Below are 22,215 nucleotides of genomic sequence, written 5' to 3' on the forward strand. Positions count from 1 at the left end.
TTGCTGTATTTCTCATGTTTACCACTGTAACATGACGTGCAAGTCCAGCACTCACTGCAAAATGATGTGGTGTGAAAGTCAGGAGGGATTATGAGTACTCTTGGAGTGGTTGGCTCTTTCACTACAGAAATCCTCATCTTACTAGCTTCTCCCAAAGTGCAATGGCTTCCTGAGTCTTAATTTGTCCTCTTACCATTGCACTCAGAAAGCTTTTCAGGGTTCCTCTACCCCAGGGTTCCACTGGTAGCACAGAACAATCCCATTTTAAGGACATGTTGAATGTTAGGTGCTGAGTGTTGAGCATTATGGGATGCAGATTAGACCTTCTTGCTTAAAAGAAACAAGTGCTGTACACCTTGGAAACCTATAGAAAACTAGACTAAAAAGGGCTGATTCTGCCATCTCATTATCTCAGTATTTGTGGTGCACGCTGAAATCCTTATTTGAAGTGGGCCAAAGCTCCATTGCATTTGTGAGAAGTTTTGCATCACCTGGTTGGTCTAGGCCATGTTTGTTGTCTTGCTAATAAGCAAGCCTTCTGATCTTCATCAAATCATTGTGGTTGGAAAAGACCACAAAGATCCCCACATCCAGCCTCAACCCATCCCACCATGCACACTGCCCACGTCCCTCAGTGCCACATCTCCATGGTTATTGAATACTCCCAGGGATGGTGACCCCACCACCTCCCTGCAAAGCTGTGCCACCACATCACCATTCCTCTTCAGAAGAAGTTTTTCTTAACATCCAACTTGAACCTCCCCTGAAAATCATCAGTCAGAACAGGGGCTGTTGAAGATGGGTGGAGAGAATGATGCTTCTGCAGTCAATACAAGCAGGGAGGTCAAATGTAGAGTGTATCAACTGCATTCTTGCATTGGCTTGCTGCCCTGCTCCCTCGCCTTCAGTGGACTGCAGTGCTGGTGGTAGAGCTGTGGTGTGAATCCTGGGATTGCACGTACTGCAACGGTCAGCAGCACAGGAACTTGAGCTGAACTTACCCTCCTGGGCAGCTGCTGCCACTCAGAATTCAGACAGCATGCAGAGGAGAAAGTCATGAAGGAAGGGAAAGGGATGGCAGCAGAAGGCTTCACAGAGTGACAGCGGGGAGGAAGGAGATAGGGGACAGGTCATGGAAGGGTTTGCCATGACTGCTGGGGAGCAGGAGCCTTCCCGGTCACCTGAGCTGGGTATGCCTGAATATGCTTGCATGAATGATCTGAATGAGTGGTCTTCCATGTCTCCACTGCAAATAAAAGGCAATGTCAATCCCCCTCACACCTGCTAGTCCTGCATTCATGCTTGGAGCCTCTGTCTTGGTATCAACATCAGGACCCTGGGATCTTTCCTGGGACCCAAACAAGCATAGGAAGCTTATTCAAAATTGCTCTGCTGTTAGAAGCTGGCTAGCACTAGAGAAGTCCATGATGTAAGTGCATCATAAATATTCTGCACTTCTACAGCCTTTTGTAGGGCAAACCATGGAATAGAAATGGAAGCCCATTTATTTAGGGTTTATCTGTTCTCCCACGCCTCAAATAGGAGCTAGCATGAATGCTCTCAGCGACCAGTTGTTGGTAAAAGGAGAATCAGATAAAACAGTCATTAAAGTAATCAATAAAAGATTCAATGTATCAATCGATCCCACTTAGCAAAGTAATTAACTGAATCCCCTTAACTGAAGTGTGTATGCCTAACTAATTATACTTGCTATCTTTCTGATGCTAACTCCATTTGTTGACACAAAGGGTAAGGTGGGCTTTAAACACTTTCTTCTTTATGTGTTAGGTATTAAGAGGAGATGACCTCAGCCAGTTCTCTGAAGAATCAGGGGTTGCTGAGAGTAGAAAACCATGGTTTATGCATAAAACCGAGCTACAAAACCTAATGTAGGCCAAGTATTCACAATATTAAGGACTATATCACTGCCATATGGTAGAGTCAAAAGATGGTTTTCTGCTTTTAAATTTCTATGGTTTCCTGATTTTGAGGTCTTCATAATTGAGCTGTATTTGGCTGCTCTCCAGCGTAGAGTGGAGCAATATCAAAAAGACACACAGATGAAGATCTGTCATTGTCTTCATTAGAAGAAATCTGAAAATTAGGAGTCCTAGCTGATAGTAAAGACTACCCAGAGGGATGGGATGACCATAGGGACTGTGCTGAGGATGCATTATAATGTGTGATAAACACTGTGAAGCAGTGTTGCTCCAGGAAATGGTCCAATACAACATAGAAGCAACTTTTAATGTCTTCCAGTCACAAGTTGTTCATATGTAATGTATATTTTACCCAGTGTTTTCCAGTTCCAGAAGCAGAGGATGCCTTTATCAACAAGCAGAAGGTGCAGAAGGAGGTGTAGGCTGCACTGACTCAAAATGCCACGCTGAGCTGCGAGGTGACCCAGGAGAAGACGGAGGTGAAGTGGTACAAGGAGGGGAAACTGATCACCTCGAGCAAGAAGTTCAAGGTGGAGTCAGAGGGCAAACAGCGTCGGGTGGTGGTGAGCCAGGTGGAGAAGAAAGATGCAGGGGAGTACAGCTGCGAGGCTGCTGGCCAGAAACTCACCTTCAAGATTGATGTCACAGGTGAGAGAAATTGTTTTGACTGTATTGAACCCCCCAACAAAGAAGGAGGGGAAAGTTAAGTGGTTTGACACATTCAACCCCAGCATTCAGTGATGTAGACGGTGCTTAAATTCTGTTTAATTTGTGTACATTCCTGTTTGCCTTCTGAAGCTATGAACACAGAGGACTTGGGTAGCCTCAGCTTAAGACAGGCTGGAAATAATTTGGGAATTTCCCCGGGAATCTCAAGTAGATGCAATGATAGCAAAATGAGAAGTCAATAATTACAGGGGAAATTAAAGAATATTAAAGGTATCTTCAGGGCACAAGCACACCCCTGCAAATGCTTCTTCCTAAATAGTCTCAGAGACAGCATTTTGTCACAATGCTAGACGGCAGCATTGGTGGTTTCTATTAAATTAAAGAAACCTGCAACTAAAAAGGTTTTCCCGTATTTTCTTTTGTTTTCTTCTCTATAGCAGGTACAAAAGAAATGCTTAAAAATAGAAAGGCTTCAAGCTGGTGCTTTTCTTTCCAGAAATGGAGGAAGACAGGCGTTCATTTATTAGGAGAGTCTGATAAGAAAGTGGAAAAAGGCTTTTTACCAGGGTCTATAGCAACATAACAAAGGGCAATGGTTTCAAAAGTGAAGAGGGTAGACTCAGTTTGGACATGAGAAAAGTTCTTTATGATGAGGGTAGTGATACACTGGAACAGATTGTCCAGTGAAGGTTGTGGGTGACTCATCATTGGAGTGTCCAAGGCCAGGCTGGATGGGGACCCTGGGCAGCCTCATTTAGTGAATGATGTCCCTGACCACGGCAAGAGGTTGGACTGGATGATCTTTAAAGCTTCCTTCTATACCCAAACCGTTCTATGATTCCATAGGGGAAACCATTTTATTACTGCCTCTGAAAACTCAGGAGATATTAGAATTGTTTTCAGAAATAAGTAGGTGAGAAAAATACATTTCCTCACTATGACTTAATCACAAACAGAATTTAACCTTGACCCTCACCTGGCTTTTGCTGGCAAAGCAACTTACAGCTGTCAGCTTGTTTGGACAATTTAATGCCTGTCCCCTTGTAAGAAACAGACTTTTCAATGACTGCGTATGCTGGTGTGCTGCTGGACAGTGGGGAAAGGGGTGTTTTTTAATTTTTGAAGATTTTGGAACATGATACTGGTGGAAATGAAAACAAGTTTAGGGCTATCTAAGCTGTTTTGGTCTGGCAGGGAGGAAGTTCTTCACTGGCAATTGATATAGTTCAGATGTTGGCATTCAGTTCATAGCACTGTCAGGAAATGTGAGTGGGAAAGCTGTCCTCAACGGTACAGTCCAAAGACTAATTTGGGCATTTGGGGAAGGCTGTGTAGAAAAGATTCATGTCTTAAATGTGCCCATTTGCCTTCAATTCCAGAAGCAGAAGATGCTTTATCAACATGGATAAGGCGCAGAAGGAGGTGAAGGCTGCACCAACAGAAAATGCCACGCTGAGCTGCACAGGTAGGACAGGTGTTGTCTGAAATACAGCAGAGAACAGTAAAGTAAAATCTAGTTTCTATTATACAGTGATCCAGGTGCAGTAGTCTGTGCTGAGGTTTTTTCCCTAGACTTGATTGCCTGGGTTTGTAGCAAGTATTTGGTTTTAGTATGGCACAAAGACCTGTTTCAGTCTGTCTGTAGAATAATAATTACTGATATATGTACAATGGAAGCAATATTCAAGATAGTATTCAAATCTCTCCTGTGCCTGAGATCCCAAACTGTAATTCTTGTTCACCGAAACATTTGACTAAGAGAAGTATGTGCAGTGAGGCTGGAGTGCATGTTCTACGTGCAGCCTTTCGTGGCAGGAGAAGCAGGAACTTCTCCTAGTAGTACACTGCCTTTTTACTATGCCTTTATGTTGGAGGCTGCATCTGGATAGGTGAGTCTGCTACTCACAGTAAGAGACCTGGTAGAGCTGACTATTCCCAGAGCTCAAAGTAAGATAGATATCTGCAAATCACACACAAAGAACAAAGGACTGCATTGGTGAGCATATTTCCTTTGTGCCTTTGACAGTCACAGTTGTGGCAATGGTAGAGGCCATGAGGAGTCTGTTCAGGAAGCCAGGAGTACTGTTCTGGGTCATGAAAAGGCAGCCAGTGGTTTGACTATTTCATGTTTATGTGTTTTGATGTTTCACAGTGGGTTTTAAGTAAAAGGAACTCAGGTTTTGGTTGCCTGCAGGACAGATGTTCTTTTGGGTTCAATATGCTTGCATAGTGACTTGCAACCATGGGACTGGTGTTCAAGGACCCTCTTGGTTCCTTTAGTTCCTAGGTTCTTTCTTGCCTAGATTTGACACTTTGTTTCAACAGAAGAGCTGATATTCTCTAGTGAAGGCTATTAGTTTGGGCACAAGTGATAACCTAAACCTGTTCCAAGCTGTACATACAGATCTGCAAGTTGGTCTCATTTCAGTCCCTCAGTCAATACTTTCTCTTTTCTCCCCTCAGAGCCAAAACCTGTGTTTATAAACCAGGAGAAGGTGCAGAAAGAGGTGAGTGCTGCCCTGGCAGCAAGTGCCTCCCTCAGCTGTGAAGTAGCACAGGATAAAACCGAAGTAAAATGGTACAAGGATGGAAGACTGCTTGCCTCCTCCAGAAAGTTCAAACTGGAATCTGTGGGCAAAACACGGCGTCTGGTTGTGGAGCAGCTGGAGAAGAAAGATGCTGGAGAATACATCTGCGAGGCTGCTGGCCAGAAGATGACCTTCAAGTTGGAAACAACTGGTGAGCATTCACTTTGGGAGCACTAAGCAGCTGTTTATGTGGCTTAGAGGAAGACTGGCTGTCTTCTACCCTGTGGCCATGGAACAGCCACAGTTCCCCCCGGAACAACATCAATGACCCACACCACAAGTTGGATTCTCCTTTTTAATGTAGTGGTAGCAAGGTGAAAATGTGGCTGTGGAATACTTTTGACTAAGGAAATTCTACTTTAATTTCTAGATGCACTGAATTACCCTCTAGAGTGTCTTTCTGATTATATAAGCAACCACGGGTGACTATGATCCTGATTTATATCTAGGTTCTGGCTTACTTTTTCAGTTAGGTTAGATGAATAGTTCCGGAGAAGATAGGGAAATACAGCAGTTCACTGATACCACGTGTCAGAAGAATGCATCTCAGTGCTGGGCAGTTTGCTGCTTCATTCCCTCTTACAAGTTGCACCCAAGGCTGGAAAAGACCACTGAGATAGCTGAGTCCAACCCCTGCCCACCCTCACTGGACTTACTAACCACGTCCCCAGTGCCACATACCCGTGGCTCTTGAGCACCTCCAGTGACTGTGGTATATCAGCGTGGTTGCTTCAGTTGTGTGAGTTTTCAGCCACTGGCTGTTGTTCTAGCGAGACAAAAAACCAAAACTGATGGAACAGTGTCTATACAGGAAGCAACTGGCTGTCCTGATGGCTGCCAACAGTTTTGCACAAGGTGTGTCATGCAAGCCTGCATGAGTCTGGTTTAAAAACTTGCTGTTCTGATGGAAGGAGAGGATGTTGGTACAGGATAACTGCGGGATTTGTGCTCTCCCGACATCCAGTTGCAATCACAGCTTATTGTTGCTATAGAAAACAGCTTATCTGTAGACAAACTAAGTTAGTTCCATTAAGTGGCTGAAGCCCTAAGTGATCCAAGGTGAAGCATGATCCAAACTGGAATTTAGCTAATTGTACTAGGGAATCCAAGCCTTAATGAGATGAGTTATTTAAAATATGAGTCCTCCATCTAAAACAGTGTCACGGAGTTCTCTCTAGAGCTCACTCCGGGACAGTGGGCACAAACCCGGGGCAGCAGGAACAAAAGCCCCCCCCCCCTTTTCTCTAGCGGCACGGCGGCGCGGCCCGGCGCAGCCCAGCCACGTGCGTTTAGGGAGACGGGGAAGGGAAGGGAGATTGCGATTAAATCTAACAAAAAAATGAGGGAGGAAAAATGTGATCTGAGAACGAATGGCAGTTTAATAACCTAATAACACTAAACAACAACAAGAGAGTTTCAACAAAGAGAATACCAAGTCCCCAATCTCACCGATGGAGCTGTGGAAGGCAGGAAGGTCTGACCATGTTGTCTCCTCGCAGGGAGCCGGTCCAGCAACGCCGTCCCCTTCCTCCCTTCCCTTCCGGTGCCCCACCCCACATGCTCATTAAGGCAGTTCACAGAAAAAAAAACTTGTCCCCTTTACTCCCATTATTAGGCATGGTGCTCTGATGTGGAATACCAACACCAACCAAATTGCAAAACCATAACATTCCACCCCTTATTACACATCATCACATCATGCCTAACTTTTATCAACATATAAACAGAACAGTAGTTAACATGCATTACATATGTACATACATATACATATATAGATATATATACACACATGGAATCACAGGCTGCACTCCCCCAGCATCAAATTTCCCTGTGGCACACACTGAACATCCCCATCCTTCTGCATCACCCACCAGGTGCACCCAGGTCCCTGTGCAAAGACAGTTCCACGGAGGGGCCTCCCCTTTCCAGAGGCTGGAAGGACCCAAACCGCTTTTCCCAGCATATTCTTTACATGCACCACAGGAACCTTATCTCCCTCCAAGGTACGCAGGGAGTTGGACTGTGTAGGGCCATCTCGGTTGGCTGATCCTCAGGTGTTTACCAGCCAGGTGGCTTCTCCTAGATGTTTCTCCCAGTTCTTAAATGTTCCACCACCCATCGCTTTCAGCGTGGTTTTCAGCAAACCATTGTGGCGCTCGATCTTACCAGCGGCTGGTGCGTGATAGAGGATGTGATAGATCCACTCTATGGCGACGCCCATCTTGCCATTTCACCCCTAGAAACTGGATTTCTTGGGCAGGGCCCTTCACTTTGTCTCGCTTAATAGTGAAACCAGCAGACAGGAGGATTTGGATTATCCGTTCTCCTTTTTTAAAAACCTCCGTCGCTGTATCACCCCACACAACGATATCATCTATATACTGCAGGTGCTCTGGAGCACCGCCCTGTTCCAACGTGGCTTGGATCAGCCCATGGCAGATGGTCGGGCTGTGTTTCCACCCCTGGGGCAAACGATTCCAAGTGTACTGAACACCCCTCCAGGTATGCAAGGAGCCCCCTGGCCAGTCACTATACGATGTTTCTGCCAGTCTCTACCAGTGAGGCTTATCTCGGCCTCCAATACAGACAGTTCCTGCAAACCCCCAGTCACCCCATGTATATGTATCCGTTCTGTCCCTTCGAAACCTGAGGGTATCAGAGTGCACTGTGCACCGGTATCCACCAGTGCTTTATATTTTTGTGGTTCTGATGTGCCAGGCCACCGAATCCACACAGTCCAATACACTCTATTATCCCTTTCCCCCCCCTGGCTGAGGGCAGGGCCCCTCTATTGGTTGTCTGCAGCGGTAGAGGCAACCTCAGTAGTGGCTGACCTCTTTTGTAATTTTCTTACCCGTGCTCGCAGTACAAAATTGGGTTTGTCATGCCACTTCTTCATATCCTCTCCATGGTCACGCAGGTAGTTCCACATGGCACCACGTGACATAGGCTCACTGCGGTCCTTCACTCGGACAGGTGTGCGTTTGCGTCTGACAGCTGAGACTGCCACAGGTTCACTGTGGTTCCTTGCCGCAGACCAGCTCTTCTGCATGTTGTCCTGTCTTTTCTCCATTCGGTCCATTCTATCCACCATTTTACAGATGGCTGCGATGGTGGTACGGTGTGGCAGTAGTGAGTATTCGATATTTTGCAGTGAAAGGATGAGCTCAAAAATTTCAGGTCTCCTATCCAGCTCATCATACCTGTTAGAGTTCGTTAATAGTACACTGGAATACTTCACTGGTGCTGACCGTATGAGTTTCTTGCATATTTCCGGAGTACCGCTCACCTTTTCTGGGTCATGGTAATCCTCTGGGTCCCCAGGGACAAACGTGGGATCGAACAGCATTTCTGCCACAGCCATTTCTCTCAGGTACTGGATACCTTCCTCAGCTGTACTCCATTTTTCCAGTACAGGCTCCAAATCACTTTTGAGAAGACAGGTTGCCTTTACAGCTGATAGAATCCTCTCCCAGAGATTGGCGACTCCATCGAGACATCTGCTGATCCCTCTATCAATAGATGAGTCTCGAGCAATGTTTCCTAATTGACGAGCCTCATCGCAGCTTAGGGACATGCAGGAGGCCCCAATGTCCCAACACCGGAGCAGCCAAGTGACAAGGCGTTCACCTGGGAGTCGGGCAAACTCCTTTCTCGCACTTTGGATTTCAGTAATTTTCAGAGGTTTACGAGTAGAGGAAGCAGTGACTTTTCCCTCATCATCACTATCTTCTCCGCGTCTGTTAGTCTTCTGGGTTGCCTTCCTTGGTGGTTTTGGGGAGGGTCCCTCGCCCGGATCTTCCTCTACTTCCTCCATCCGTTCCAGACGTGAGGACACACGTTCCCATCTCTGGCCTTCCACTGGGGCGACTGACACTGATGCTGGTGCTTCCTGTGGTCGGCTGGGATTAACTTGTTGCCTTCCCCTTAGGATTTGGATCTCATTCTCGAGACTCTCTATCTTTTTCATAAGCCATTCGTTCTGAGATCCCCCTGATCTCCCACACTCACTCAGGGGTTCTATTAATTTCCCAAGGTCCCTCTGGTGTTCAGGGGTGAGATTACCTGATACTGGGGGTCCCGATGCTTCTGGCCCTTTTCCTGAGTCTCTCTGCACTATTCTTTGCAAGTCTCTCTGCAATTTATAGTAAACTACTACAATTAGAGAGACTAACAACACAGTATTCCAATTGACACCCCAGTCATACTTAAGGAATTCAGAGCATTCGTGAGCCAGTTCAAGCACGGTGCCTGTGATGTTCGTTAGTCTGGAAGGGAGCCAGGCAGATATCTCTATCCCTGCCAGCCATCGGCTTAATAAGTCTACCCGTACCCCCAACATCAGGAAGTCCTTAAGCCAGGACCACAGGAACCTACGGACTATCAGTCCTACATACAGGGCTGCTGAAAAAAACCACCTAATTACTGCCCAAAACATTGCCCAGAGCTCTGCCCGCATTCTCCACCAAAAATGTCACGGAGTTCTCTCTAGAGCTCACTCCGGGACAGTGGGCACAAACCCGGGGCAGCAGGAACAAAAGCCCCCCCCCCTTTTCTCTAGCGGCACGGCGGCGCGGCCCGGCGCGGCCCAGCCACGTGCGTTTAGGGAGACGGGGAAGGGAAGGGAGATTGCGATTAAATCTAACAAAAAAATGAGGGAGGAAAAAGGTGATCTGAGAACGAATGGCAGTTTAATAACCTAATAACACTAAACAACAACAAGAGAGTTTCAACAAAGAGAATACCAAGTCCCCAATCTCACCGATGGAGCTGTGGAAGGCAGGAAGGTCTGACCACATTGTCTCCTCGCAGGGAGCCGGTCCAGCAACGCTGTCCCCTTCCTCCCTTCCCTTCCGGTGCCCCACCCCACATGCTCATTAAGGCAGTTCACAGAAAAAAAAACTTGTCCCCTTTACTCCCATTATTAGGCATGGTGCTCTGATGTGGAATACCAACACCAACCAAATTGCAAAACCATAACAAACAGCATTGAACTGTTACCCTGGTTTATGATAGAAGTGAGAGTTTAAGAGCAGAAATCTGAAGTTATGCTCCATATTTCTCATCACTCAAAAGAATATTTGAATATATGAATTCCTTTGGCTATGTTAGAGCTCATAATGAGGTCAGCTGATGTTCTTTAAATGCTCGGAGTCTAGCAATGTGGGCAAGTGGACTGCTATTTGCTGTTGAGCTTTAGGCTGAGAAGCCTGATTTTAGAGGACCGTGGACTTCCCCTTTCCCTTCCCCTCTCCTCGCCTTCTCCCTGGACTGATCCTGCATGGTTTGAGAATGATTTCAGAGCAAGGTAAATGAGGAATAGCCATGTGAAAACCTGTTGTTTTACTGCACTGTAAAAGACACTTAGTCAAAAGACAAGTGTGTGTTCCAAGGTTAAGACTGCAGGAGATCCTAGAAACAACTCAGCTGCTCAAACCTGTAGTCTGGCTGAATATTTGATTGGAAGTTATGGTCAGGAGGAGATGCTTGAGTAAGACAAATAAGAGGTCATGGGTAAGTTGGTCCTTCTTGTGATATTCTTCTAGGCTTTCATCAGGGAAAAGCTTAATTAGTCCAAATAATTATAGCAGAAACACCACACCAAGAACATGTGAGTGATATTTCAAATTTCTTGACATGAAGGTAAATTTTACCTGGTTCTGCCATTCCCCAAATGTTTGTTTCCTTATGACAAGAAGAACTTTGCAAAAGTAATTTTATTTTTTTTTCAGTCTTGTGTGCAACACAAAAAGGGGTAAAATCTAGGAGGCCACCTGAAATGTTTTTTCCATCTGGAAGGATCCATTTAAGAGCACCCATGGACCTGGTTATGAACAAGTTTTCTTCTTTGCAAAGGCTGTTGCTTAATTAGCAGATACTGTACCTGGGAGAGGAAGAGGGAAGTAACTTGTTTTGGAAGTCCTGATGCTATTCAAGCATTCAAGGCCAGGCTGGATGGGGCTTTGTGCAATCTGGTGTAGAGGGAAGCATTCCTGCCTACAGCAGGGGGTTTGGAACTGGGTGATCTCAAAGGTCCCTTCCAACCTAAACCTTTCTCTGATTCCTTTGATGATTCTATTTCTCAGCTGCTGGTGTGAGATCTCCAACCTGTCCCCGTTGTCTTTCAGTGCGCAGATGAAGCTGGTGAAAGGTCTGCAGCCCCTGGAATTCCCTGAGAAGGGAACTGTCACCTTTACGGTGGAGGTGTCCCATGAGGATGTGGAAGGGACTTGGCAGAAGGACGGCGTGCGGCTGAAGCCTGCACCAAATATCACGATGGGTGTCCAGGGGAAGAAACATTCCTTGACACTTTCTTCTGTGACCCTTGAAGATGCAGGACTCATTTCCGTTAAAGCAGAAGGCATGAATTCATCGGGGAGGCTCACTGTGACAGGTATTGGTTGGTGCAAGGTGTCATTATCTGCTCCTGTCCCAGATTACTTGAACAGCAGAACCAGCTTTCCTTCCAGCTGCAAAGAATGTTTTGCACTGGGCCATTGCCACCAGAGTATCCCTCAGATATCAAGAGGATTGTTGGAACGTTATTGTCCCTAGCACAAGTAATGATAATGTGCTCAAAACAATAGGTTTTTTTGTTGTCAATTACAAGTTCTAGTAAGCATGGAGAGTAGGCACTGCCTTTCATTATTCCTTCTGCCAGATGCTCCTAGAGACCTCATTCCCAACTAAATCCACATCCTTCTTTCTCCTTCTCAGAATTGCCTGTGAAAATCAGCAAACCATTGGCAGACATTAGCATCAATCAGAAGGACAAGGTCACATTTGAGTGTGAGCTGTCCAGGCCCAAGGTGGACGTCAAGTGGTTCAAGGTATGGCATGTAATGGTATTTTCCTTTCTGACTTCTCTGGAAATGAATGAGAGCCTTTAATTTCACTTCCAAGGGATGCGAGTCTGAGCTTTTGCTTGATAGCTTTTGCATTGCTCTCTTTTCTTAGTGCTCTTTTACTTGCCCAGATCAGCACTCTTTGTTATTATGTCCTGAGTTCATTTATCAAGTTGAACTTGATATCAAGTCGTTTTGGGTTTATTGTGAACTCCTGAGGTCTTGCTTCTCAAAATATTGTTGGTTGGAGCACAGTCTTGAGCTTCAACTCTAACACAGAAATTCTCAGCCAGGATTTTGTAGCCTTGTTGTGAACTGGGTTTTAGGGTGAAATCTCAGTTTTCTTTGCACCTGACAGTGTGAGAATTTGCTCTGGCACTTTGTGTACCTCCCCGGTGCTCAGCTGTTCCTTCCCTTACTTGAGGATAACGTCATTTATTCAAGGTGATGTCCAAACGGGCTTGTTAACAGTCCTCCACAGTGCTTTAAGCTGTCATAAGTCAGCCAGAATTTATGCAAGTTCTATAGCCATTCCTACATGTTGAAAACACTGCACTGTGCTTAAGCTTCAGCATATGTTCCAGTAAGCACAGTTCCATTAATTCTAGGGGAGTGGGTGAATTAAGCATAGATCTGAAGGCTCCCTTTGCTCAGTGCAGAGATGGAAGGACTCATGGAGATCTGACTTGATATTTTCCCTTCTAGGATTGGAAGGAGCTCCGTCAAAGTAAAAGAAGTGGGCATTACTTCCCAGGGAAATAAGGGAAGTCTTATTATTCACTAGTGTGAATATGAAAATCAGGGAACATGCACATGCCAAGCAGCTGAAGACAAGACATCAGCTACCCTAAAGGTTCATGGTATGTTTAACTGAAAGAGCAAATAAATCCTATTGTGGTATTTTGCACCACAGGAAGAAATGCTTCATGGGCAGTTTGGGCACTTCTTGGTTAGTCCTTTTGGATACCTTTCTCTTTCTTCTTTATGCTCAAGACAGATTTTCCCTCCATGTGTTGCATTGGTTAAACCCCAGTTTGTAGCTCATCACCGGGCTCTGAAGCATCAGACTGGTTACTTAACACACGGGTCTGCTTTGCCCTGGTAGATTCCACCTTCCTAAGGGACGTCTGAAAGGATGCTTTTTTTCTGATTTCCTACTAGCTGCTGTCCTCATGTGGCCACTTGGGTTCAGTGTTAGCATGAACATGAACATGTGTCCTGTCCCATGACTTTGGTGAACTCTCATTTTCTCTCTCAGTCTGCAACCAGGTTGGGTTGCTGTTTCAGTACTGGCTGTTTTATGCAGGAACTCTGCTCCTGAGGTTAATCTAAGTTGTATCCAGGCCCTTCAGAAGGAAAGGGAAATAGCAGCACAGAAATATGGTCTGATTCTGACGTAAATAAGTGCAGACCTGGAGAGTTAAAAGGGATTGTGTGATGTTTAAGGGATTTTGAAGCAAAGATGTCCCCTAGGTAAGATTTGTGGCTGACATTCCCCATACACTGTGGGCACACAAGCTAAGGAGAGACTAGTGATGAGCATGCAGAGAAGCCAATGATTCAGACAGGTTTGTAGTGACACGACATTGTAGAGTTCTGTCTAGTTCTCCTTGGCATAGTTTGGAAAATGAAGATGAGGAGATTGGTGGTAACCAATATGGCTTCCTCAAATTCAAGACATGCCTGACAAACTTGGTGGCCTTTCATGATGGAGTAACAGCATCAGTGGATAATGGGAGAGCAACTGACATCATCTACTTGGACTTGTGCAGAGCATTTGATCCCGTCCTGCATGACATACTGGTCACCAAACTGGAGAAAAATGGTTTTGATGGATGGACCAGTTGCAGGACAGGGAACTGGCTGGATGGTCACACTCAGAGAGCAGCAGTCAATAGCTCAGTGTCCAGGTGGAGGGTGGTGTTGGGACCAGTGTTATTTAACATTTTTGTAGGCAACATGGACAGTGGAATCAAATGAACCCTCAGCAAGTTTGCAGATGACACCAAGCTGAGCGGTGCTGTTAATGTGCTAGAGGGAAGACTTGTAGATATTTATAAATAGGGTTTGTGGGACGAACGGAATGTTGTAGCAGAGACATCACTCTGGTTGTTATTTCAGGGTTGTTTCAGAGCGGGAAGGGAGCCTGGTAAACAGTTGAAAATCTGCATGTCTGTTAAATGTGGGAGTTTGCTGTGGGTTATTTTTTCTTCTTAAGGCTAAGCTTATGCAGAATATTCTGGCTGTTTTAAAGTGATGCCCTGTAATGTCTAAGGAATGGGATGTGAGCTGTTGCTTAAAGCCAGTATTTTTCAGGGAACAGTCTAGTAACACTGCAAACATTGCTTCAGACTGTAACTGGCCTCTAAATTCTTTGTGTATACTTTGAGATTAGAATCAGTTATCTTTGTCTTCATTTATGTTTATATGTTGCTTACAATAGTAACCTGGCCCTTCTTTTGTGTATTGCTTACAGGGACAGAAGATGATGTTGGTATTTTGCCAAGGGCGATGGATATGTGGTTTAAAACTGTTGGAGGAAGGCTATACACAAAAATGGATCTGAAACCTATTCGGTGGAGAGATTACGTAAAACTGACTAATGACAAAGTGAGAGAAGAAATTGCTCTTAAAAATTCGTTGCTTCGTCTGACAAAAGAGGTAGGAAACTACTTTATAAAGAAATGATGAGTACATGCATCTTGTGATAGTTCAGTGTTATCCTTTCCATTCTGTAATGAAAGAGGGTTCTGTATTTACACACAGTTTTCTATTTGTCTTTCTGTTCCTGCTGAAAAAGAATGAAGCATCTTATTAGTGGTGTGCTACACCGCACTGGGGTATTTTAGTTGTGGAGTATGTTAACTTGATCTTACTGATGAGTTGGTTAAGTGTGGACTTCACAGTGTGAAAGGCAGGTGGCAGTAAAATTCCTTCTGAATTATTTCAAGAGCACAGCTGAGTATGAAGTCTGGCTCCAATGATCTTTAAGTATTTCGGGGAAAAACAACACCTGTCTTCTACATGAACCAAAGATGTGTAAAACTGTTTTAGGTTTACTGAGTATGTGGAAAGAAAATGCATTGGACAGCTATATGCTGATCTCATCCTACTCCATTAGAGAGTTAAGATGCGATCGTGCGATATAGGTGCCTCCTCTAGTTTCAAGAACCGTGTTCCTAGGTAAAATACTTGACCTTATAAGCTAAGTAGGTACAAGCTTTGCTGACTATACAAAGCCAGATCTGGGTGAGTGTCATGTAGATGAAAACTTCTATGTTAGAAGTTTTACTTCTAAGCATACTGTATCTGGTAGGTGAGATTCCTCCTCTTCAGTAGATGAGAATTTCTTTCTACTTTTGTGCTCTATAAAAAAGCAACACAACCTGAAGCCTGGGAACTGAGTATACATCTATGAACATCATGAGATCTACATGTTGGGAGCTATTCTGTATTTTCTATGACCAAACTACTTAAAAATATTATATTTACAAAATTTAGTCATAACTTCATTTGTGTAACACTTTGATAGCCTGAGTTAAGAAATAATAAGCTGCTTATCTACATTAAGTGATCGAGTATTCTACCTTAACTTCCTTTTCTGAGAGTTGACCTAATAAGCCATAGGATATGGAAGTCCTGAATTAAGAAAATCCCAATAAGAAAAATATTTCAGGAGTCCAAGATTCATGAAGGGTAAAATGCAGATTATAAATGGGCTATTGAAAATCATCTTATCAAATAACTCCTTTTCCTGTTGGGGATTCTCTCCCTATTTGTTCTTTTTCTTTCTGAATCAGGAAGCTGAAGTGCATCAGATCTTATAGTAAAGGAATTGTCAGAAATGAGTAGTAAGGTGAAACCAGTCAAAATGTGTAGCCAGGATTTTTGTGTTGGCACCTTGGAACTATACTGTATTGTTTTGTGGTAGAGCAATACAGCTGCTTTAAAAATAAATAAATAAATAAATAAAAGCAACCAGTGGTGTATTGGTGCTGTACATCAATAATAGATCCTAAAGTCTCTGTTTTCTTTCGTAGGTAGACCATCACAACAGCACTAATGACAAATCCCCAGCTGATTCTAAGGGTATGTTTTATATTAAATAGTAGCAATTAGAAAAGCTTCTGTAAGGTCAACGACTGGCTTTATTGGCTAATGCTGATAATAAAAGGATTATTTAGCTTTTATTTGTAACAGAACGGAATAATGGGCAGGACATCTGGGCAGAAAACAGAAGGAATAAAATGGCTAGGAGACTACTGGGACATCTATAATAACCTGGTTTTATGAGGTGAAAGTAAAACAAAGAAAAAGAGTATGATTTGTGATAAGATCCCTAGTGGTTTTCCGACAGGCCTTTAGGGCACTTAAGAACTCACTAAATACTTTTTTTTCCCTAAAAAGTCAGAACGAAGTGTCCTTACTAGTTCAGTTCTCTATATTGTAAAGACTGAAGAGTTCTGAATATTTCTAACCCAACTATAGATGTTAGATTGGGTTTTGGAAGTGAAAAAGCAAGCTTTATAGCAGTCGTGTCTTTGCAAATGTGTAGGGCAAGCGTCTTGACTTCCAGATACTTGGTGTTTGTATGAGAGGTGGGGGTTCTCTGTGTTTATGTTCTGGGAAAAGTTTTAAGCTGTAAGCTTAACTATTACTTATTTTTAAATGCAGCTAGTTTTACTGTCTCTACATTGACTTGTAATATTTTCTACTTTGCAGGTGCAGAAAATCTCTCAGAAGGATCAGACCAACTTAGCAGATTATCTATAGATGATTTTGTGAAGTTCTCTGGGTTTCATTTTTTGAGATTTACAATGAATGTTTTTATGATTTACTGGCTCCTTTATCAAATGACAGAAAAAAAAGGACACTTCGCCTTGCTCAAGACATCAAGGGATATTCTTACGTAAAAGGTAACTAGAATACTTTGCAAACTGCCAAGCTTGTCATAGAATAGTGTAACAATGTTTCTTCTGAGATAGAAAACTCTTAAATGTGTTCAGTGTAGCTCTAGAAGTGTCTGCTTGAATGCGAAGGCAACAAGCTACATGTACGTATCTGCATCTTCAACAGTATTCTCCTTATTCCTGTACTTTGCCCATAAAGCCTGTGTGAACTCCACTGCCTTCATCATCCTTGAAAATGAGAGCCATACAGTCGTTATAATGCAGACAAAATCCAGATAACCCATCCCCAATAAAAACTACAAGCTAAAACAAAAAACTTCTCAGATTGACTTCTGCACCAGTGAATACAAACTTTGGGCTTCTGTAGTTTAAGAACTTAGCTTTTGTACTTTCAGTACTAAGGCTGCTTGCTTAATTTGGATGGAGCATACTTTAGTATACTGGTAGGATAAACTGTTGTGCTATACTATACCTTGCCCTTTTCTGTGGGAGGAAGAATCTTAGTCTTATCTGCCATCAGCTTGTCGTATGTTTGAGGCAGAGTTAATGAAGTATTTTATTGTCTTAACTAAATGTTCTTAGTTTGTATACCTTATTTCTTGTTCACTTTCTCTTTTGCTAATGAAGCTTGCAAAAATCACTTTTCCTTCTTTTGAAAGGTTTGCAGTGGGTTCAGATTTCTGATTCTAAAGAAGCTTTCAGACTTTTTAAACTGGGACAGAAACACCAGAGTTTTGCAAGCACAAAGCTAAATACTTGCTCCAGCTGAAGGTGGGAACTTTCACTAACATTGGGTGTAACATATTGTGGGGAAGAGGGATGAATGAAAATATTGTTTATGGCTTTTTTTCGGGGAAGAGGCTTTAAAAAGGCTTGATATCTAGTGTTCCATGTGATGTTTTGTGACAGTTTGTGATTCTAGTGCTTTAAACTAGAAGGATTAGTCCTTCAAGCAGATAAGTGCATACAAAAGCTAAGTGTTTTATCAAAAACTCTCAACAAAACAACTAAGCCTTCTTCCATGTAAGTAATGGTGGTTCATGAGGGGGAAGAAAAGCAAAATAAACCAAGAAAGAATGTGTCTTTAAAAGGTTTAATGCATCTAGTAGAATTATTGTTAATTGAATCTGGAATAAATCCAGCAGTGTTTTGAACAGATGTTATAGATTTTAGAAAATGTGTGTATTTCTGGCTATTGACCTTGCTTCATTTCTCCTTTTAGCCACAGTATATTTACAATTAAGGTACTAAGAATCGAAGACCTTGAAATGCCATGAGTGACACGAGTCAATGAGTAAGTTCAGAGCAGAGTTCCCTTCTTCTTTTAGGATGAAATTGTCAGTTACTTTCAGTATTGATGTATTGATATTGGGCTACGGACACTAGGTTCCCTGATACAGCCTCCTGTATGAGTGGTGGTTCCCCATTTCCTGTCATTATGCAGTACTAAACCATCAAGTTGTAATGCTATTCTATATCTTGTGCCCACTGTTCCACACAGTGTTCCTTTATCCTTCTCACTCAACTTCTGAACTAATGTAAATCCTCAGAAGGAAGAATATGGCAGAAAAATGGAAGCTGTGTTGGAAAAGAGTTTGGCAGGAAGTAGTGTGCAACTTCACTAGGAAAGCAACATTAAAAAGCATGAAAGGGTTCAAGAAATTATTCCTCTAGGAGGAGTGGTTGTGTTGGAAATGATAAATAATCAATGTACATTCAAAGGCAAGAAAACTTAATTTTCCTTATCTGCCTTCAGATTATCACTGTGTGATCTTGCTGGTTCAGAAAGGAATACCAAGACGTGCAATGAAGGTGACAGACTGAAAGAGAGTGGAAATATCAATGCATCTCTCCTAACTCTAAGCAAGTGCATTAGTGCACTCAAGATCAGTCAGCAGTCAAAGTAAGTCCTTGTACAAACTGTAAACTAGTTGTAGATTTCAGATATCATGTACAATGTTTAAACTATTGTTTAAAATGCAGAGTACAAAACTATGTTATGAGTGAAAACTATCTGTAGGCTTCTGCAGATGTGTGAAGACTTAATGATCTAAGAAAGTGATCTATAAACTTGCCTTCTTTTTGTTGTTGTTTTTTGTTTGTTTGTTTGTTTGTTTTTTCAAATAAAACCATTCCAGTTCTAAATTTCTGAATGTGTTTTCATAGACTTAAGCAAATTAGCGTTGTGGTTTTGTTTTTTTTTTTCTGGCCTTGCCTTCTCAAACAAGTCCTGGGGCAGATTATAAAATTTGTTTTCACTATTTTCACTTTAAATGTGTGAAATGTTAGACCTTTTCCTCCTTTGTTAGTTAGTTGCATTTATCATTTAGTTCTGCTGTAACAGTTTTCCTCAGGGATATTGCTGTGCTTTGTCCTAGCCAAGAGACATGGTCAGAATATATATATATATATAATTTGGAAAAAAAAATTATATATAGATATATATAATTACATATATACATATAGATATATATAATTACATATATACATATAGATATATATAATTACATATATACATATATATATATATTTTTCCAAACCTTGATGCAACTTCATCATTCTTTCTGATCTAGCTAACCAAATTCAGAGAGAAGAAAGCCTGCTTCCTACTTCTGTCTGAGGTTGTGCTCTAAATGAGTGCAGACAGAGCTTTCTGTATTTTAAACAATGTAGTATTTATTTACAGTCACAGCTGGATATAATTGCAGAATTCTCTGCTGATTCTCATTTGAAGGTGTCTTTCTGTCCCAAAGATTAGGTGAGCTCTGTGTTCATGAAATGCCACACTGTGCCTGGTAGCCTATTCAAATTCTGTTATGCTTAAAAGTAGATGAAAATAGGCCTTGCTACTGGATTAGTCTCTTGTCTGTCTGTCCTTTCTAGGGAAGAAGGATTCCTTAAAATTAGCTGCTGCTTAAAGTGCTTTGATTTATTCAGAACTGTTTTATTTGTTGGTCCTGATCACTTGAAATTTTAACAATATGGGGGAAATGTAGTGATGACTTTGATAGTAATTTTCTTTAAAATAAGAACTCATTTACCACTCCTGCACTAAAGCTACTTATGGGTCACGTGTGTTGTGACAGGAGCGTAGCTATGTGAAGCTTTTAGCTCTGTTGGCAGAATTCAGTAGCTGTAAAGAGTCTAGCAGGTAACCTCACTAGAGAACAGTGTGTTTAGTCACGCTTTAGGAGTTCTCTCCTAATTTTCTGTACATCACCAGCTGTTTGATTCAGTGGCTTAACCTTGGTTTAGGAAACACCAGAGATGTTGTGATAAGTATATGCTTCTTTATTTCCAAAGTATTTACTATCGTCCTTTCCTAGAGACAATATACTGAGAGAGTGGTTATCTCTGATTTTGTTGGGTACTGTTTTCTTAGAAGTAGATAGGTCAGTTTGCCAGATGTGGTAAGGGAAAGAGAAAGGTGAGAGAGAATTTAAGCTAACGTGAGGCTGTATGACCTATCTTAGGCTGGATGTTGAATGTACTTTTTGTTTTAAATGTTCTCGTGGGTTGTCTAAGAAGATAATGGCTGCATAGTAGCTGGAACAATCATACAACCTGTCTGCAAACTAGCAAAAAGATTAAATTCAAAACAACCCACAACTCAAAATGATTTAAAGACTAGTGCAGTTATTAATGTGTTGTCTTCCACTTGGATAGCTCTCACATTGAAATGAAGCTGTTAACTTCTGCTAATGGGATTTGTTGTGGTTTTTGTCTTCAAAGGGTGCAGCAGCACATACCGTTTGGTGAAAGTAAGTTAACACACTTTCTTCAGGGATTCTTCAGTGGAAAAGGGAAGATACACATGTTAGCAAACATCAGCCAGTGTGCTTCAACCTATGAAGAAACACTCAATGTGCTAAGATTCTCAGCTATTGCACAAAAAGTGAGTATGTTGTAGTCTATTTTGTTGATCAGTACTTATGATTTGCATTTAAAGAAAAAATTCTGTTCTTCTAAGAATATGAATCTATTTGTGTAGTATCTGTAGTGAATCTGGGTGTTTGTCTCCATACAGCAGTCAGGTTTTTTAATTTAGTGTTTTAGTTGAGCTTAATTTTCCTACAGAGTTTTCTAAAAATCTCTACTGGGGTCTTTGTGTTTCTTTGGGGCGTGAGGGCAGAAGCATCTTCTGAGAATCTCATTCCTAAAAAGTATTCAACCTAACAAGAAGCAACTTGTTACATCTGGAGGAGATTTTATGCTATTTACTTAATTTTTCTCTCTTCTCAAAATATGATCCCATGTAGGAAAGCAAATCCAGCTACCCCATATGTTGCTGCTGTTGTAATTTTGAATATTGTCCAGTTCAAGTGTTGACAAAAGAAGTGGAGCAGTAAAGAGTTTGAAAAGCTGTGTTATGGCCATCAGATGCTTCAGTGGGAAAGTGGGGGTTAAGCGGAATGGGTAGGAGTGAGTGCTATGATATAACACTGAAGAAGTTAAGCTGTCAGATCAGTGCTACAGTCTTGATGGAAAACTTTGAAGTGCTGGGAGTTTGTGTTTGAAGCACAATTGATGGATGTGTGCCCTTGGATCGTGGCCTTATCTGAAAGAGGTTAAGTGTGAAAGTAGATGGAGCAGCCTATGAGGGTGATGTGGCGCTGCAAGACAAAGAACTGAAAAGATGATGATCAGTTGCATTGAATGCAACTGGAAACTCAAAACATAAAAAAAGCAGAAATCTATGGCTGCATGAAGTGGCAGTTCTTGTACATTGTTTGCCTAGTGAAACTCTTGAGGTTAAAAGCAGGATTGGAGTCTGCAATAACTCCTTTGTACTTTCTTGAAAACTGGTTTAAGTAGTGACCAAACATCAAATACTATAAAATATATTAGCTGTTACTAGAATGCCACTTATCTTCCCCCCATACGAATCACTGTCATGTTGTATGTGAATTTGTGAGGTGGGTTTTGAAGCTGAAATTAAAAACTTCTTGTATGGCTGTCTTCATAGTGACTATCCAGACTATCTGTAGAAATAACAGCTATTATGTAGTCAGCTATTCACCAGTTTTAACTGATTATAAATTATGTTTCAGGGTGGAGAACATAGCATAGTGCCTGACACCTGTGTTGATCCTGAGGGCATTCTTGATTCTGTGCATTATGATGTCATGGATATTAAAGAGCAAGCTGAGGCAGCACATAGTTCCATTGTATCCCTGGAGGACCCGAAGGAAGATACTGGCTGGTTTGAAAAGCAGCTGGAGAAAACTAACTTTGAACTGATGGAGACCAAAGAAGAGCTAAC

The 22,215-nt window shown here is 42.3% G+C and overlaps 1 protein-coding gene and 1 pseudogene across 1 annotated transcript; both read left to right on the plus strand.

Moving 5' to 3' along the window:
* The first annotated feature begins 1,932 nt into the window (after positions 1-1,932).
* Positions 1,933-13,454, plus strand: LOC146756421 (obscurin-like protein 1). The gene is made up of 4 exons (XM_085524392.1): positions 1,933-1,951; positions 5,073-5,348; positions 11,326-12,027; positions 12,748-13,454. The coding sequence occupies exons 1-3, from the start codon at positions 1,933-1,935 to the stop codon at positions 11,334-11,336; spliced, it is 306 nt and encodes a 101-aa protein (XP_085380518.1). The 3' UTR covers positions 11,337-12,027; positions 12,748-13,454.
* Positions 13,455-14,553: 1,099 nt separating this feature from the next.
* LOC146756422 (kinesin-like protein KIF20B) lies at positions 14,554-21,491 on the plus strand (annotated as a pseudogene).
* The last annotated feature ends 724 nt before the right edge of the window (positions 21,492-22,215 follow it).

This window comes from Coturnix japonica, chromosome 27 (assembly GCF_054131305.1).
Source record: "Coturnix japonica strain WE chromosome 27, WE-NBRP24, whole genome shotgun sequence".
Lineage (NCBI taxonomy): Eukaryota > Metazoa > Chordata > Aves > Galliformes > Phasianidae > Coturnix > Coturnix japonica.